Source organism: Manis javanica, chromosome 7 (assembly GCF_040802235.1).
Source record: "Manis javanica isolate MJ-LG chromosome 7, MJ_LKY, whole genome shotgun sequence".
Classification (NCBI taxonomy): Eukaryota; Metazoa; Chordata; class Mammalia; order Pholidota; family Manidae; genus Manis; species Manis javanica.
The window spans coordinates 127,728,735-127,748,820 of NC_133162.1; the positions used below are offsets into that span (position 1 = coordinate 127,728,735).

The 20,086-nt window shown below is 33.5% G+C and overlaps 1 protein-coding gene across 4 annotated transcripts in view; it reads left to right on the forward strand.

Moving 5' to 3' along the window:
* The window catches only part of TANK (TRAF family member associated NFKB activator), a 79,537-nt gene that overhangs the window by 32,579 nt on the left and 26,872 nt on the right, over positions 1-20,086 (forward strand). For 3 of the 4 annotated variants that reach the window (XM_036996005.2, XM_036996004.2, XM_036996002.2), the window contains exons 2-4: positions 990-1,137; positions 18,262-18,373; positions 19,429-19,547. In XM_036996005.2, coding sequence (XP_036851900.1) covers positions 1,039-1,137; positions 18,262-18,373; positions 19,429-19,547 — 330 coding nt within the window. In that variant the 5' untranslated portion in view covers positions 990-1,038. The remainder of the gene's footprint in view (positions 1-989; positions 1,138-18,261; positions 18,374-19,428; positions 19,548-20,086) is intronic. The other variant, XM_036996003.2, reaches the window with a different exon arrangement.

The following is a 20,086-nucleotide window of genomic DNA, read 5'->3' on the forward strand; positions in this document are numbered from 1 at the left end:
TTTTATGCTATATGAATTATATCTTAGTGTAAAATACTAAACTTTTTAAAGAACATTGTGTACCCAAAGATAAAAGATGTTATGAAAAGTTAGAGACTGAGATTATAAAGAATTTCCGGTCATAAAGAAGTTAAATAATTTGGACCCCCCAAACTTCCCTACGACTGATAGGGAACTTGTCTATTCTGTAGCTTTGTGAGGATTAAGGAAAAGCTCCTGTGGTACGGTTTTTATAGCTGGACAAGAAGAATCAGAGTCATTAGAGGGCCCTTTACTTAGAGCCAAGGAATGTGGCTAAAGATGCCATGCAAATTGAGATGATAAAACCAAATTACCTCTGCTGAGTCAATCACCTCTAGTTCAGAAACAGCAGGGAGGATGAAAACTAATAGGGAGTTGAGGGTAGGACTGAAAGGATGTGATTTTTCTTTTTTAATGCGCAACACAACAGCAGCGCTCCCTAGATTTTGTGCTATAATAAGACCATTTTCACACATTTTAATTACTCTGAGATAACAACAGTGTGATCTCCATCCACAAACATTTATTATCTATTTAATTTTGCTCTAATTTCAGTGTAGCAAGAATGCACCTTGTAAGTGGGAATAATTATCTGTGTAGTAAAAAGAAATCCCTTCCCATGTTGCTAATCCTGTTGTGCATTTCTATAATAAAGTATTAACAAATGGCCTTTATATTTTTCCATTTTTAGGTTGCATTTATAGAGTACTAATTTAAAAGTAGCATCTTTATGAACTAGAACCCTACTTGCTTCTTGAGTGTTAGTCAAGAATATTAAAAGTTGTAGAAGCTAAGGTTTTATATTTCTCATCAGGATTTTAGATGACATTTTTATTCTTTATCAACCTTTATAGTACTTGGTGCTGTAATGTTCATGATAAACTGTATAGAATTATCTTTGAGATACATTTTCAAAATGAGATTTATGTAACTTAATAGTTATATAAATTGTTCTGATTGTTTTCCAGACCTGTCATTTACTCCATCCTTTATAGTGATGCTACAGGACAGAGAGGAATGGATAAAAATATTGGTGAGCAACTCAATAAAGCTTATGAAGCCTTTCGTCAAGCATGCATGGATAGAGATTCTGCAGTAAAAGAACTACAGCAAAAGGTATGTGGTTTTGGTTTTGAAAGTTGTTTATCCTGGTAAGTCGAATTTGAGAATCTTTTGTAACTGAAAAAATATTATATTGTTTAGAAGCTGCTTTGAAGAACTGTAATTACTGAAATACAGGGATATATTAATGTAATGTGAGATTTTTTGTTGTCTTTTTTTTAAAACCATTGTAACTTGTGGAGAAAATTCATTTTAAGGTGGTTGTGTTCAGGGAAGATGAAGAATGTTGTCGTCCATAAATGATTTTAAATAAAATGACATATTGTAAGTTAGAAGTATCAGTGTCCCAGCTAGTTTTGTTTTGTTTTTGTTTTTGTTTTTGTTTTTTACATTGTTATTTGGCTGGCAGGAAGATTGTACAAATCTTAATATATTGGTTGTTAATTTATAAAGTCGTCCATTCTTTAACTATAGCAGTTAAAAATAGACTATTTCAGTGAAATCTTTAATGACTTACCAGAAGTTTCGGAAATTTTTAAATTTCAGAAGTTTTTAAATTACCTCTGTATACGTAAAATTTCTGTTTAGTACTTGAGTTTCAGAGAGCAAATTGGAGAAAAGGTATATCCAGACAAAAATTACTTAGCCTAGTAGTTTCCAGGCACATGTCTGTTATTAATACGTGATAAGGTTGAGCCCTGCAGCAAAACAATAAAAGTAAGAATAGTGTAACTGCTTTCTTGTAATTCTAAATTTATTCAATTTAAAATTCTGTCCTTTAGTTTGATATGTTTCCACATTTCCATACCATCAAAATAAAGAATTTTATTAACATATACTTTTATAAAATGATTAGGTAGAGTTACTTGTTTGCTTACTTAGTGTCATTATTTAGTAGTGTTTTCAGGTTCTCCAGTAGTTATACATTCTGTGATACTCTAGAAGTACACACTGGACACAGCATACTCATAGCTGACGCTGACACCACAGAGACATAGTAAAGATGCTAACCGGATCATTAATGGAAAAGACTCAGGCAGAGTCCAGAAGATTTGATGCGCAACTTTCCCATGCTCTTTCCCTCCTGTAAGGGGTCACACAAAGTGCCCTCTCCCTCCAACTTCAAAAATTCAGCATATGTATGGTGGTTCTGTATAGGGAACTCCATTTGAGACTTAATGGTTTTTATTAAGGGCTGGTCGCAGACATACCTGACAGCCCAAATCCAAGATTATCAGAAAGGAAGTAGGTGTTCACCACAAATTTCATGGTATAGTTTAGGCAGGCTGGCACAGCAGTTCAAAACCTTACCACTTAGGAAATGTTTTCAAAAGTCAGGTTCCCAGATGCCAATCAAGGGCCAGCACTGCAGGTTATGCTATATTAAATTAATCCTGCTCAGACACGTAAAAGAGTGTGTGTGGAGGGCTGAAACAGGATCACTATCTAACACCATACAATTGATTAAAGACCTAAATATAAGACACAAAACCATAAAACTCTTAGAAGAAGAAAACATAGGCAGGAATCTCTAGAACATCAGCATGAGTAATTTTTTTCTGGATATGTCTTTTCAGACAAGGGAAACAAAGGCAAAAATAAACAAATGGGCCTGCATCAAACTAAAAGGCTTCTGTACAGCAAGAGAAACCATCAACAAACTGAAAAGGCAGCGTACTATATGGGGAAATTTATTTGCAAATGATATATCCAATAAGGGCCTAATATCCAAAATATATAAATAACTCATATGCCTCAACCCAAAAAAACAAATAATCCAACTAAAAAATGGACAGAGGACCTGAATAGACATTTTTTCAAAAGAAGATATACTGATGACCAACAAACATGCGAAGAGAAGCTCTGAATCACTAATCATCAGGGAAACTCAAATCAAAACCACAATGAGATAACACCTCATACCAGTCAGAGTGATCACTACCCAAAACACAAGAAATATTAGGTGGAGTAAAGGGAACCTCCTACCCTCTTGGTGGTAATGTAAATTGGTACAGCTGCTATGGAAAGCAGTCTGGAGGTTTTTACCTGGTAGTTTCCTGAAGAAAACAAAATCACTGATCTAAAAAGATACATGCATTCCCGTGTTTATTGCCCCATTATTTACAATAGCCAAGATATGCAAGAAACTAAAATGTTCATCAATAGATGAATGGATAAAGATATGGTACATTATACAATGGAATATTATCCAGCTATTAAAAAAAGAGTAAAAAACATGGATGGACCCAGAGAATATTTTGCTAAGTGAAATAAGCCAGAGAAAGACAAATACCATATGATTTCAGTTATATGTGAAATCTAAAAAAACAGAAATAGATTCATAGACACTGAGAAGTATCTGGTGGTTACCATGGGGAGGGGTTGTAGTATGTGGGTAAAATAGGTGAAAGGGATAAAGAGGCACAGAATCTCAATAATACTATAAATTAGTCACAGGTATGAAAGTATGGCATAGAGAATATAGTCAGTAATTCTGTAATATTCTACGTTGATAGATGGTAACCACACTAGTTGGGGTGAGCATTTAATATTGCAGGTAACTCAAATCATTATGTTGTAGAAAAAGGAAGGAAAGAAGAAAAAGAAGTGTGTATGTGTAGGGGAGTCTTATGTTCGTTCCTTCAATTAAGAAAAATTTTTTACTGGCCTGTGAAATTCTGAGGTCTTAAGAAGTATGCTAGACATGCATTTCTTAGTTTCTTCCATGAGTATAGGAACTATACAGTTGTCTCACTTCTTTCCAATTATCTTCTACAGAACTCATGTAAGTTGCCTGAATTCTTTAAAAATCATCATCATTCTCTGTGATTCTCCTGTTGGTTTATAAAATAATTCTCCCACTTATATAGGTAGACATGAACTATGGGTCTTCATTAGGGGCACATAGGAAAAGCAGAGGCATAATAATGATAGGGAGCTTTCTAACAATTATTGAAATGAAGTTTAGAATTTGGATTTCTATTCCTTTCTAGTTCAGGTATAAGGCATAATCATTTTTTTAAAAAACAAAATAAAAAATTCCCAGCTTTTATTCTTCTTATTTTCCCATGAGGTTTAATATGAAACTTCAACAATCCTATACCTATTCTAGAAAAGTTAGGAAGCACAGAATTAGGGAAGAGGGGTATTGAGATCTTCTTAAGTTAAGGCAGAAACAGGAATATTTTTACTTCCTCCTCCTCCTGCACTGACCAATGGTGAACAACTTCATTTCTTGTAATTTAACATCTTATCTGCCATAGAGGAAGCTTTGCTCACATCAGCAATTTCCCAGAGAGGGGAAAGAGAAATTTTTTCTGTATATATTTGTTAGGTACTCAAGAATAAGAGAAGAAAAAATATATACTGTATATTCTTATATATTAAATTCAAAATATCCTGATTTGTTAAAGAAACTTTATTGATTGTCTACTATGTACTGAGTCCTTAATGAGGTTCAGTATCAAAATGAAACATAGTTTAAGCCCTTAATGAACTTCCCAATAAGTAAAGAAGGTAAAAAGTAATATCAGTAGTTATTACCACAGCATACTAAGTGCTACAGTAAAGATCTGTGCAGTATAATCTATGAGAAGAGGTACCTAACTCAGTCTAGGCGTGTCAGGTCGTAAGTCCATTATCAAGATCATCACTTGGGCTAAGATTAGGAGGAGTGGATACATTAGGGAAGAAGGGTTTTGCAAGCAGGGGAAAAGTATATATAATAAAAATTCAGACATGAGAGACTTTATGGTGCATCCCATGTACCATAAGATGATGCTATGGCTCCAAAAACAAGAACTAGAGAAAAGTACAGAAAAAGAACCTGTGAAGATAGATTAAGGCCCTTTACAATGAATATGACAAAGTGGTTTATACTGTATTGTTATTCAATCAAAATTTACTGAAGGATTAATATATACTTTAGAAAGTCTTCTGACAGTAAGATGTCAAGTAGATAGGATAAAGAACAGTGTAGAATTCAAGTCTTCCTGACAGTAAGGTGGAGGATAGATAGGATGAAAAACAGTGTAGAATTCAACTCAACAAACATATTAATGCTAAGCAATGTTCTGAGAACAAGGAATGTAAAAATAGTCAACCATCAAGTTGTACTTTATGTACAACTTGTACAGTCAAAAATCTGCATATAACTTTTTGACTCCCCAGAACTACTAAGAGTCTGCTGTTAACTAGAAACCTTATCAATAACATAAACAGTCAATTAACATGTTTTTATGTTTGCTGTATTACATACTGTATTCTTATAATAAAGTAAATTAGAGAAAAGAAAATGTTTTTTCAAGTCATCATAAGTCTCCAAAAAATTTTCCAGTACATTTATTGGAAAAAAATGCATGTATAAGTAAGTGTTCAAAAACCCATGTTGTTCATGGAGTCAATTGTGTAATCATAAATAAATATTAATAAACATGTTATATATACATATACTTCAAATTTTAAAAAATGAATGGAAACCATTTCAAGCAATCAAAATGAGGACTTAAGCATTACAGATAATTTGGAGGAGAGAGGTAAGATTTATCTAGGAGGTAGAATGGAAATCAGTTGGCACCTGAGTGCAGGCCACTTCTGAAGTGATGGCATAGATTCTAGGATAATACCCAAATATTTGGAATAGAAGACTGGATTGATGATGGTGCTGATGACTAAAATGAAGAATGAAGAAAGTGCAGATTTGCGGATGGGGTATAAGATCTATAGTTACCTGTAGAACAAGCAGGTGAAAATGTCTAATGAATTGTTGCAAATACGGATTTAGAAGCCTAGGTAGAGTTCTGAATTGGAGAGTATAGATAGGAGATTATAGAACAACAGATTTTATTATAGCCTTGAATATAGGTAACATTTCTAAGTCAGAGTGGATAAGGTGAAGGAATATTTAAAGGACAGGAGTAAGAAGAAGGAAATAAGGTCAACCAGTTGGTTACTAGAGATTCAGAAATGGGGTAAGGAATTTACTGTGAACAAGAAGAGAAACACCTATTCCTCTGAGAACTAATTTATCCTCATCTCCCATGTACTCCCAAAAATGAGAACTGGAGGGAACAAGAGTAAAAAAATAACTGAAAATGAAGCTAAGTTTGCAGTTAGGAAGAAGTGGTGGTAGCAAGAAGTTATAAGGCTTATCATGTATCACTGACATGTGGAATCTAAATATAGTCCAACGTGTAAAAAAAAGAATAAAATGGTAGTTACCAGGAGATGGGGAGTGGGGATAAAATTGGTGGTGGTTAAAGGTATAATCTTGTGACAAGTAGTAAATAAGGCAAAGAGAATGAATGCACAATATGAATATAGACAATAATATTGTGTTATGTAATGTAAAAATTGGTAGAATGGTAATTATAAATATATCAGTAACTTGCTGTACAACTTAAACTCATGCAATGTTAAATGTCATATTTATTTAAAAAACAAACAGTTCTGCATGTAATTGTAGATTAATGGTAACAAAAAAAAGAGACATCAAAAACAAACAAACAAGGATTTCATGTAAGAGTCCAATTTTTTCTGTGAAGTACAAGGTGAGGTCATCTACTGAGTGAAGTGTTTTTAGGACATTCTGAAAGTGGTCATGCAGAATTGAAATACCTTCAGTTAAAAAATGAAAGAGAAATGTTGCCTCCAACCTTTCCCATGAATATTTGGTGGTATCAGTCAATGTTTGTTGGTCATCTTTTTAGCAGCTTTCTTGGTGTAGAAGTGGAACTAGTAGTTGGCCAAGTCCATGATTAGGATATTGCAAAGTTAAGAGTAGAAGAATGGTTAGGTGTCCAGCAAGTGCATACAAAAGTAACTGACATTATGTGCTTTGAGATGTAAGCTAAAATCATAAGGAAGCTAACCTAGGAGGAGTCTAATAGACTAAGAAGAGTGTTTATGGCTGAAGTCTTCATGAGGTGAGAGAACAGATACAGACATAAAAGAATGTAAGAGTTCAAAGGACAGTTTTTTGTCAGTGAATAAATATTAATGTTTAGAAGCTTCTGTCTTCATAATAAGTCATGAAAGTAGATAGCTGGAATGGGATTGAGGAATTCATGAAACTGACTAGAGCTCTTCTCCTAGAATAGTGGTAGGATTAGGAGCTTTTAGGGAGACTCTGTGAAAGGAAGAGCTTGAATTCTTAAATAGGAAGGAATGACTAGTATGTTGGAAGAAAACAGTTTTGAGGAGAGATGTATAATTTAATGTCTTGTGGATGGCTTTTTTCTTACTTTTAAAGAAATAATGGCCCAGAAGTGGCAAGAATGAGGTAAGATAGTACTTACCTTTTTGTTCTCCCACATCCTAACTCCATTGTCCAACACCTATGATATGATAGGACATTAGACCGCTTCATATTAAGGGATTACAGAAGCATCTGAATCTTCAGGAGGCGACATAATTATTCCCATTTTAAAGTGAGAGGACAAGTTTGCTGAAATTCAAATTTAGTGGCTTTTATATTCTCTGTACTGTAATGAAATAGGAGTTCTCACATTAGGTTTTATACTTTGATATCATTCATTGTCTCTTTGTAAATTAACTTTTTCTAAAACACTTTTGTGAAAAGACCTGTATACTTCCTTTTGACTTTTCTTGGGATTTTATTATGGAACATGTATTGTTCTTTTAAAGTACAGAATCAAATATACCAAGTGTAAATCACTAATTTGTCCTTATCTGCTTCCAAAAATGAGATTAAATTTTGAAGTATAATAAGCTAGTGATTACTCATTTGGAATCTTTGGTAATAAAATGATACATACAATGCTCATACTTCTAGTTTTCAGATAAGAGCAAAAGCTCTGGTGTTAGATTTGTGTTTTTAAATACCATTTCTATAAGTTTCAAGATTTTCAGCTTGTATGATTGGAAGTTTGATGATGATGATGCACCCACAGAAAAAGAGAATACTGATTTTGGTAAAGGAAATTATTAATTGATTTGATTTTGAAATTGTGAGTTCAAGTATTAGAAGATTAGTTAAGGGAAGATGATCAGCAGGCAATTGAAATGTGCATCTTTGAAGTAAGGTTGGAAATACTAGGAGTCAACTTTACAGAGATGATATTTGGAGTGATAGTAGAAAGAGGTACCAATGGGAAAGAGTAGAGCAAGATAAAAAGAGGAGCATGAAAATAAACTTGGTGAAGTTGCCTAGCATTCTGATAGTAGCAAAGGCCCCAGGGGATGTGTAGTGAGTCTAGTTGCCGTTCCTACATTTTGCTTAAAAAATTTCAGTATTGAGTGACATCAGCAAGATGGTAAACTAGGAAGTTCCCGGCCCTCATTCTTCCATGGAAACATCAAATAAACAATTACAAACTGACTGAAATAACTTTATAGAAGCTCTGGAAATCAGTCATTTATCAACAGCAACCAGGCCAACACCTAGGCAAGAAAAAGCCACATTTAAAACTGTAGTATATGTCAGTATTTCTAGTTTCTCTTTACTTACCCTCCTCCCCATGTGGCATGGTACAATTGGGAGGAAGGAGCCTAACTGCTGGCTCCCTCCCTCAGGAAGGAAGGAGAGGAGTAGAACTTGTTCAAAACCCCCTGGCCTGTTGTGGGCTATCTGGGGTACTATTTTCTGTCATACCTGACTTAGCTGTTTATTCAAATGCCCATTTTGCAACGAATCACAAGGCATACAAACAGGAAAACATGGCCCTTTCAGAGGAACAAGATAAATTTCTAGAAACAGTTTCTTAAGGAACACATGCATCAGACTTATTAGACAAAGACTACAACACTATCATAAATATGCTCAAAGAACTGAAGGAAAATATAATCAAAGTACTAAAGGAAATCAGAAAAGCAATAATATGAGCAAAATGAGAATAGCAACAATGAGATTGCAATTATTAAAAGAAAGAAAGAACCAAACAGAAATTCTGGAGTTCAAAAATAAAATAAATGAATTGATAATTTTATTAGAGGGGTTCAAGAACAGACTTGAACAAGCAGAAGAAAGAGTCAGTGAACTTAAAGACAGATCATTTGACATAATGGAATGAGAAGCAAAAAGAAAAAATAAGAAAAGTGATCAGAACCTAAGGGACTTATGGGACACTATAAAATGGAGCAGTATACATATTATAGGAGAAGAAGAGATAAATTATTTTGAAGAAATAATAAATGAAAACTTAACAAATTTGAAGAACAACATGAATATACAAGTCCAAGAAGCTTAGCAAACACCATGTAGGAAAAGTCCAAAGAACTCTGCATCAAGACCATTATATTCAAACTTCCAAAAGACAAAGACTTGGAAAGCAGCAAGAGAAGTGTGACTCGTCATGTACGCGAGAGCCCCAGTAAGACTATCAGGAGATTTCTCAGCAGAAACCTTGCAGGCCAGCAGGCTGTGGGATGATATGTTTAAAGTGCTGAAAGAAAAAAACCTGTTAACCAAGAATTTTATATATAGCAAAACTGTCCTTCAAAAGTGAGGGAGAAATTAGGATAATCCCAGACAAACAAAAGGAAGGGATTCATAACCACTAGACCTGACCTACAAGAAATGCTGAAGTGGATCCTTCAAATTGAAATCAACTAGACAGTAACTTGAAGCCTTAAGGAAATATAAAGCTCTGGTAAAGGTCAATATATCACAAATACAAAAACCAGTATTGTAATTTTGGTTTGCAAGTCCAATTTTTGTTTTCTACAGGATTTAAAAGACAAGAGTGTAAAAAATAATTTTAAATTCTGTATTAATGAGTACACTATTAAAGATGTAATTTGTGACATTAATAACAAAGTAGTCGTAGTGAAGCTATAAAGGTATAGAGGTTTTGTAGGCAATTGAAGTTAAGTTGGTATCAATTTAAGACTCATTGCCATTTAAAAGTCAGATTGCCATATTCATAAATGATTAAGTTACAGAAAACTTCTGCAGTTGAGCTGCTTGCCATAAGATTCTTTGTATTATTAATCAAAAATTATAAATCTCTTTGTTGAGAAGAGAAATATGGTATAAAACATATTTGTCTCTTCTTGCCCAATTCTTGGTTAAAAGAGAAAAATCAGCATTTTGTATAGAAGGGAAATCTTCATAATCCTAAGATAGTTCCTATATATTGCTTTTTCTTTGTATTGATAAGAAAAATGAAGGAAACAATATTTAAAACCATCCCATTTGCTAAGCAAAGAGCCCTATTGATTAACCAGTGAGTCTAAGAAAAGGCCTCAAATAAGACTGATTTTGACTGTACTCTGTCTTTTTATAAGTTATGGTTTTCTGATAATAAATGTAAAGCCTTAAGGACTGTGTTGTCCAGTTGCTTTATTCTAGAGCTAGTCTTGACCCATATGAAATGTGAACTCTCAGCCTCAAAGCTGATGTTAGTTCTAAAAGCTTGTAAAACATGTTTTCTGGGATTGCATGAAATCATAAAATGCCTTTGTTGTAGGTAACTACTGTATTAAACACTCATAGAAGATAACATAGGCAAAAATCTCTTGAATATAAACATGAGCAACTTCTCTCCTGAGCACATCTTCTCAGCCAAGGAGGAAAATAAGAAAATGAAGAAGTGGGACTACATCAAACCAAAAGGCTTCTGTACAGCAAAGGACACCATCAGCAGAACAAAAAAGCATCTTACAGTATGGGAGAATCTATTTGTAAACAACTTATCCGATAAGGGGTTAACATACAAAATATATAAAGAACTCACATGCCTCAAAACCCCAAAAACAAATAACCTGATTAAAAAATGGGCGAAGGATCTGAACAGACACTTCTCCAAAGGAGAAATTCAGGTGACCAACAGGCACATGGAAAGATGCTCCACATCACTAATCATCAGGGAAATGCAACTTAAAACCACAATGGATATTACCTCATACCAGCTAGGAAGGCCACTATCCAAAAGACAAGAAACAACAAATGACGGGAAGATTGCGGAGAAATGGGAACTCTCCTACACTGTTAGTGGGAATGCAAACTGGTGCACCCATTGTGGAAAGCAATATGGAGGTTCCTCAAAAAACTAAAAATAGAAACACCATTTGACCCAGTAATTCCTCTCCTAGGAATTTCGAAGAAAACAAGATCCTTGATTCAAAAAGACATATGCACCCCTATGTTCATTACTGTACTACTTACAATAGCCATGATACAGAAGCAACCTAAGTGTCCATCAGTAGATGAATGGATAAAGATGTGTTACATATACACAATGGAATATTATTCAGACACAGAAAGAAAAGAAATCCTGCCATTTGCAACAACATGCATGTAGAGGGTATTATGCTCAGTGAAATACGCCAGGCAGAGAAAGACAAATACCAGATGATTTCACTATTTGTGGAGTATAAAAACAAAGCAAAACAGAAGGAACAAAATAACAGTAGACTCATAGACACCAAGAAGGGGCTAGTGGTTATCAAAGGGGAGGGATGAGGAAGGTTGAAAGGGGAGGGATAAAGGGATTAAGGGGCACAGTAGTTTGCAATCACAATATAGGTTGGTCATGGAGACGGTAGTACAGTACAGAGAATACAGTTAATGATTCTGTAACTTCTTACTACATTGATGGACAGTGGCCACACTGGAGGGGGTGAGGACTTGATAATATGGGTGAATGTTGAACCATTATGTTGTGTATTTGAAACCATCATAAGATTGTGTATCAATCATACTTTCATTTTAAAAAATGCCTTTATTTTCACTTAAGATGTAAATTGTCTACATCTCTTCTTTTTTTTTCCTTTCTCTGTTCCCCAAAAACCTATGTCTCTGTAAAGTGTTGGTGTGAATAAAACAGTTTGCTCTGGTTTTTCTGTGCTGGAACTACTGATACTAGAATAGAGGTGCTTCTGGCTATTTCTGATCAAAGCCTTATTTCTTCTATTGTACATTATCAGTACCTTGCCACAGACTCATTTCCACCTATCAGAATGTAAAATGTTTGTATCCTTTTTTCCAAGCTTTTATTTCCAGAACTACATCCTGTTGAGACTTTTATAGTTATGCTATATTATGTTTGAGATGCATTAATAATAAGGAATGTTTAAATTATGATATTCAAAGATATTTTGAGCACCTACTCAATATATTGTATCAGGATCTGTTCTAAATACTGGGCCTACAGTAATTAGCAGACATACTCCTTGCTTCATGGAGTAGTGGCACAGCCTAGTAAAGCAGAGACGAAATATAAGGTTCCAAACTCTGATGAGTATCAGGAGGAATGGTAAATTGCTCTTAGAATGTCAGGGATTTGACCTGATCTAGGAGGTCAGAGAGGACAGTCTTTATGAAGTGACTTTCGAAAAGGTAGAGTAGGAAAGCTTTACAAGTACAAGGACCTACATTATAAAGACCCATTGGCCTAAAAGAATTAAGGTATAAGGGAAATGGTGCAATGAGAAGAATCAGGGCAAAGCTATGTAGGATCTTAAAGGCCACATTGAGGATTTTTGTTTTTTTTATTCCAAGTGCAATGGGAAGCCATTTAAGATTTTGGGGGTGGGGAGGGGTGGGAGGAACAAATGAGTGTTAAAATTAGATTTGCATTTTGCAAACCCAAAAAGAACACAATGGCTACAGTGTAGAGAATGGATTGGCTGATAGACTTGGGAAGAACAGTCTTGTGCAGTAGTTCATTAAGGTTGTGATGGCTTGAATTGTGATGGCTATATTGGAGATGAAAAACTGGATAGATTTGAGAGATTTAAGATTAAAATTGCCACGCAATAATGGATTGGTTATAGAACAAGCAGATGTCAAGAGTGATTATATTTTTCTGGAGAGATAATAGTGCTTTATACTGGGAGAAGGAAAGATAGCAAAGGACCCAGTTTTCCCTGCTGGTATGGTTGGGGGCAGTAGTTGGAGGGAAATCATCAGTTTTGAGTAAGTAAAATTTGAAGTGCTTTCCTAGTAGCACTTGGCCACATAGATCGAGAGAGACCTGGAGATCTTAGAGGAGAGGTGTGGGCTGGAAGAAATTTGAGTCTGGCATATAACCAGCCACTGAGGATGAGATTGCCAGAGGGAAAAGTATATAGCAAAAAGAAGACCTTGGTAGAGCTAGGTACTCACATAATACAACGTAGTGGTTATTTAGAGGCTTGGGCTCTGTGGCCAGGCAAACCTGAATTCAAATCCTGATTCTACTACTACTGAGAACCTGTGCGCAAATTATTTTGTACTTCTTTTTCATCTATAAAATGTGGGAAATAATCTCCTCAGAAGGTTAGTTTAAGTATGAAATAAAGGAAATAAAGCTCCCTGATTTTGGTTCATAATAAATATTCAGTGAAATGGTCATATGATGATGGGTTGAAAATTTGTTTTGCAGAATGGTTCATGTTTTAAGAGATAAGATAACATATACATGTGTGTGTGTGTGTGTATATGTATAAAGAAGTTCCTAAAGGTACATACCAGAGTGTTGATAACAGTTAACTCTGAGGAGGAATGGAAGGCAAAATAAAGGAAAATACTGTCACTGTTTACTTTTTACATATCTGAGTTTTTGTTTTGGTGATGGTGAACATTTGTTGGCGGTTTTTTACATTTCTCTCAATACTTGTGCTACTTTTATGATTTTCAACAGCCATTAATTGTTTCTTAATCATTTTTTTAGTCTATCTCTTCATAAACTTTGAACATGCAGGGTTTTTATTTTTTTTGCTTGACAGAATGTTTTTAATTCAGTGGAGGTACTACACTGATTTCTGAAAAAGATACTTCTTAGTCCTAGGTTACAGTGAACTAGAAGAAAGACTGAGAAAACTGGCTTAGAGCGTGGGGTGGTTGTTTGGTAAGTCTGGTGGACAAATTGCCTGTGTTTAGTGGTAATCAGGACTTCAGTTAATGGGTATATACACCATGGGCTATGATAATAGATATTATGTAGACAACTTGCTCATTATTAAAGAAAAGGAATTAACATTACAAAGAGCTTATTATGTGCCAGACATTTTATACATGCAATCTCCTTCAGTCCTTCAGGTAAATATTATTTTCATTTCAAAGAGAAAGAAACCAAAGTTCGAAGAGACTAAGTATATTAATCAGGGCCAAAACACATGATCATAAAATAAAAATTGTCATAGTTTACATTTGGCATGCTGAGAAATTGGTATCAGCACTTTACCTTATATTAGATAATCAGATAAATAATCTAATCTGTCGAATTGCAGATCTTCCATAAGTCTTGGTATCAGGAGGATGGGGAAGGGCAGGGTTTATCACCTAGTTATAAGAGAATATAGCAGAGAATGGTTGAAGAATGAGCTTTATAAACCAGGATCTCCAAGTTGCTAATCTTATACACTTTTTTTAATTTAAAATTAAAATGGATGTTTATTAAAGTCTCAAGAGAAGACAATTAGTTTGTGTCTAAAGTGCTATGTATTGGGATAATTAATATTTAATTGTCTTTCCTCATAAACTGTAGAGCCTCCCAATTAAAGCATTTATGGTACCCAAGCAAATACTTCAAGAAAGCTTTTGTTCTTTGTTAATCTTGCAACAGTTTGAAAGGTTTTTAAATTGAGACTATTTCTTTTTGTGCTTTTAATCCATTCAACGTTTATTAAATTCCTGTTCTTTTTATACTTGGAGGAAAACAGTAGCATTTTTCAGAATATTGAGTTTAGTTCTTGAGGAAGAGAAGAGAAAGTGTCTAACCCAAATAGAGTATTCTCATGACATAAGGACACTTGAACTTTTTTTCCCCATTTAGGAAATAAGTGCTTTAGAAAATGTGAAAAATGAGAATTTTCAGTGTCACCAATAGGAAAAAATTCAATTTATAGAAGTATTTTAATATTTATGAAACTCATGAAAATTTGAGCAGCTGTATGTCCAAAATGATAGAGAATATGTTGCCTTAGTTTTGAAGATGGATTTAAATTTTGTCTGGATAAAGGAACAATTCTTAAGCTTTTTGCTTTATTTATGATAGTTGAAAGTATATAGACAACTATTCTTAGTAAATTTAAGATTTGTACTACATTTGATCATAATTTTAAGTTTTGCTTCCGAATACTAAGAAAAAATGCAAAGTATATTATGGCACAAGTACCTAAATACCTGTTTACCTCTTTACATGATGGTAGACCACTTGTTTTGCTAGTCTTTGCATTTGGAAGGAGTGTCAAATACACAGAAGCCAGAGTCATCTTGGCCAGATGGTGTTTGATACAGATGGATGGTTAGTTGTCATGCAGATCTCCTAGTTGGTAACTTGTTGCTGCCATCTGACTCAAAGAATCATTCACACACACTGGCTGTCAAAAGCATCTTCTCTTCTGTCTGTTTTAGCTGTCATGTCTGTGCTCTGTACAGAAGTGTTGACAAGACATTGCTGTTGTACATTTTCAATGTGGTTGTTAGTGATTTTTCTGTTTTGTGGGGTCTTTGATAGGGCTGGAATGTACTTGCTTTGAATTGTTTTGTTTTTTTTAAATACGGTGACAGTGCAATAATTATCCAACCTTTTATAAGGACTTCAAGGTTATAAGTTTATTAGATCTGTTCAGTGAACAAAAGCATTTAATAAGAAGAAAAGAAAAAACTTCTTGCTTAAGTTAGTTTCCAGTCATAACAAATAAACTAAATTCTATTGGTTATTTCACATTTTCATGTAATGTCCTCTTCTGTACTTTCCCTCTTATAGCCTTATGATCAAAATCTTTATATTGCTTCCTGAATATGTATCTTGAATTTGTGCCTTTTTTTTCTGACAGTATAAGCTTCCCTTGTTTGCAAAAAAAAGTCTTAAGATGCTGCCTGTCTTTTGTATCCCTTTTCTCAAACTTAATTTCCTTTTGTCTTATTCACCTACTGACGTTGTCTCTGTTTTTCCTATTTCCCTTAATAGAAATAAAAACACAGCGTTTTCTCCATTCCTTCAGGTAACTTCTGAAGGTACATCTATTTCTCTGATACTTCTTTAAAGTTTAATTAGTTCATTTATTCGGCTAATATTTTCTGAGCAGCTCAAAACATACTGGCACTCTGCTATACTCTGGAGATATCAGAAGAAAATAGTCTGTGCCCTAAAGGAGGTCATAATCTAAAGGGATATCTGACATCTAGACAATTAGATTAGAATACTATAATTACTGTAATTAATCTAAGTAAGTGAAAAGAGCAGTAAGAGAATGTGGACCATCGCTATTCTTGCTGAGTATCAGTTTTTAAATTAGAATTTGTTTGAATTTATCAAATACTTTATTAAGTGGTTTAAGAAATAGTTCACAACTTCAACATGAAATAGTTGTTTGTTTTTCTGAATTGATACATTTTTAGCATTATTCATTTGTTATGTACAGCTGTGCTAAAGTGTATTTTTAAGCCAGAGACTGGAAGATGAAAATTACCTGGCAGAAGCTTTCTGAGTTGGTTCCAAAAGAAAATATAGGTCATTTAGTTTAAGGTGGGAAAAAAATATAAAGTAGATGGAGGATGGAGAGACGCTTGAACATTTGTTCTGGGCCTATCTGTAATTTGCTAAGTTTTTTTGTACTGCTGACTTAATGTCTGGATAGTAGAATGTATATGGTTATCAAAATATAACGAAAGAATGGGAAAGTATCGGTAATGTTTATGAAAATCTTTGAGTTCTTTAGAAAAAGTTCTAAATACATGGCAGTAGATAGAGGAGACTGTAACAGCAACGCGTTTGCTGATTCCTCAGCTTTGGTGACTCTTCAGCAGAGGCAAATTTAAGGCATTACAGAATTTGCTATAAACATTTGAATCCTTCTTTCAGTCAAACTACCCACTCTTTCTAGGGGCTTGGATGTACATTTATGTAGGAATAAGATCTCTTGTCCTAGGAATCCTAGCCCTAGACTGGATTTTGGTATCTAAGGTTCAGTTTTGAGACTCTTAAGACATATGATTCAGACAGACTCACAAGATTCTTTCTTCTATTCATAGTAATACAATTTGGATTTTTTTAAATGTGGATTCTTTATTTCATTTTTTTTTCCATTAAGTATGTGCAGAATACCTGCTTTGTTACCAGTTACTCTGCAGAGTTTTATGGGAGTAGCAAGTTATGTTAAGACTACCCTTAGGCAACATGCAAAAATGACACACAACTGGGTTTCTTACCTGCTCAGTTATTCATGTTTGAAGTGTATTATAAATTTCACCTTTTACTTGGGCTATGTGGTATTAAGTTTTAATTTCTTAAGCTAATTTATTTTGGGAATATAGGAACAGCAGTGTAACTTTAGACTTTTTAGTCTCTGAAAATAATAGAGCTTCACTAATTTGGAACTTTGATTAAGAGTCAATTCAAAATCCAGTATTAGTATCTCTTGGAGGACATTCTGAATTATTAGGATCTCATTCGTATCTCAAGGAATTTATAGTTTAGTTGTCTATTTGTTCCTCCAATGATTTTAGAAATTTGTAAAGAATTCTCTATGTTTTTTAGTAATATATTTATAAGATTTTGTACTAATTTGGTAATTGTAGTACAACATTTTCAAATTTGCTTGAAGGTTTGCAACATCTGTGTTCTTTACTGCAAACTCATGTCTTCTTTCATTGATTAATTCTCACAGTCATTCCAATAAAAAAGCATGAGTGGATTAAAATATAAGGGAAATTGTGGCATTTAAGATATCCATGTTCTTTTGCTTCTTAAACCTTAATCTTAGAAAATAAGTTTTTGATCAATATAATTTTATAATTTGTACTTATCACTTTGATTTTCATAGCCTTAATTATAAGGCTCCTTTGTGTTTTTGTACTCTAAAAATGTATTCAAAAGTATGTTTATTTAAAGATATGAAATCTTAAGTTGAGTTTTTTAATTTGAGTTTTTTTTATGGAATAACTTTCATATAGCATCCATTTTGTCACTCATGCTTTTTTTTTATCATTAAGAATGAAATTCTAAATTGAAATTTTTATCCTAACAGAAGGTCCAAGAAACCATACATTGAATTATTAATTAAAATTTCTTTAAGATTATTTTTAAAATTTTACATCGAGTGTTTTAAATCACTGATGTTTGTAATGATTCAAAATGCATTGCTGGAGCCAGGTTTTGCTCATAAATAAATGCTCAATATTTAGGAAATGGCAAATGGGAAACTCATATCTATATATAATTATTAATGGACAATTAATGTATGTTCATGTCTGTCAGTAAACACCAGGCTAACTGGATTTTATGTCAGCAGACTGAGAACTATGAGCAGAGAATACGTGAGCAACAGGAACAGCTGTCACTTCAACAAACTATTATTGACAAACTAAAATCACAGTTACTTCTCGTGAATTCCAGTCAAGGTATGTTCATATTAATTTTTTATGTATTTCTTGAGCCTCTTGGAGAAAAGGTGGAAATCAAGTTTTCTGTTGTATTTCTTCATTGTTTCTGAATAGTTCTGATATTTTAATAACTTGGTACAGTTACATTTTATGTTTGTTTAAGAAATGAACACTTACAGAATACAGGAAAATGGATATTCACATATAATATATGATGGAACTCTTAAATTGATAAAACTTCCTAGAAGACAATTTGCCAATAAATAGCTGAAGCTTTTTAAAATGTCTGCCTTTTAAACCAAAAATTGCAGTCCAAAAACATCATTAAAAAATATTTGTCCAAGTATCAAAGATACATATGCAAGGATACTCATCACAGTATATTTTCTAATAATGAAAAACTAGAAATAAAGAAATGTCCAACAGTTAAATTGCAGTCTTCCATAAAATGAGGAGCTAATGTAGCCAAGAAAAGTAATGATAATAGATGCTTACTAACATGAGACATATTCATAATATATAGCAAAATGAGCAAATTAGGATACAAAAATAAATACTATTGTATTTGTTCCCCCCAAAAAAGATTCTTAGTGAGTTTACATGTATAGGAAAAGACCTAAACAGGTGATAGAAATTGTGTGTGGCCTGTTATTTTTTAATATTTTTGGCATGTCTGCATTTTCTAATTTTCCTATAATCATGGAGTAGTAATGCAAATAATTATCTTAAATTATATGCATACCTAAAAATACAGCCTATGTTAAAGTTTAATTGATGTTGCTGATGGTAAGTTGCAAAGAGCTTACTTCTCGTTTTCTAAGTTCTACATATTTCATACACCACTGATTTGGGGAGTTAGGGTTTTTGTGTGTTTAGTTAGCGGGAGTGAAAAAAATAGAAATGGGCAAATCTAAATTGTCAAAGTAACTATTGTCTAAAGAAATTCTAAAACTCATAATATAAAATCTCTACTTTTTAAAATTAGGTTTTTGATTTGTATTCTTTTTATTTTTCCAGGTGGTACCAAAAAACAAGGGTTTCCTATTTATGTCCAAGAGGTTTTTGTCTTGCAGATAACAGCTACAACTACGTTTCCCTACTTGAAGACAGTGAAGCAAGGAAGAATAATTTGGCTCTTGATCAGCCACAAGATAAAGTAAAATCTGGAACATCAAGAGAAAAAGAATCAAAGGTATACTCTGCTACTGGTTTATTTCCTTAAAGAAATAAGAAATGAGAAATCAGGATCCACAGACTTCCTGAATTATTTTAGTCAGTATTCTATCACAATTTGGGTAGGTAGGAGCAGGTAGGCAGGAGAAAAGTGGACAAGATTCTCTTCAACCCTAACATTCCATCTACAGAAAGCAGCATTCAAATGCTGATACAAAACACACCTTCCTCATTTTTTTTCCTGAGGGGGACATACCACTGGTATTCTAAACACAAGTTTTGTATATACAAACAAACAAAAAAATGTTCCTAAATAGAAACACCATTTCCAAGTAAAATAAGGGTATTGATTACATATTTCCTAGTATTTTCTTTTCTGTATCACAGGCTCTAAGAAAGAAATAAAATATTAAACTTAGCTAGATAGTAAGACATAATTCTGAATTAGAAAATAGAATTCTGTTTTTTTCTTTAATTGACTGTGCCTAATTTAAAAACAAAATCCACCCAACCAGCTTAAGCAAAAGTCCTCATTGAAGCAATATAGAAAGCAGTATA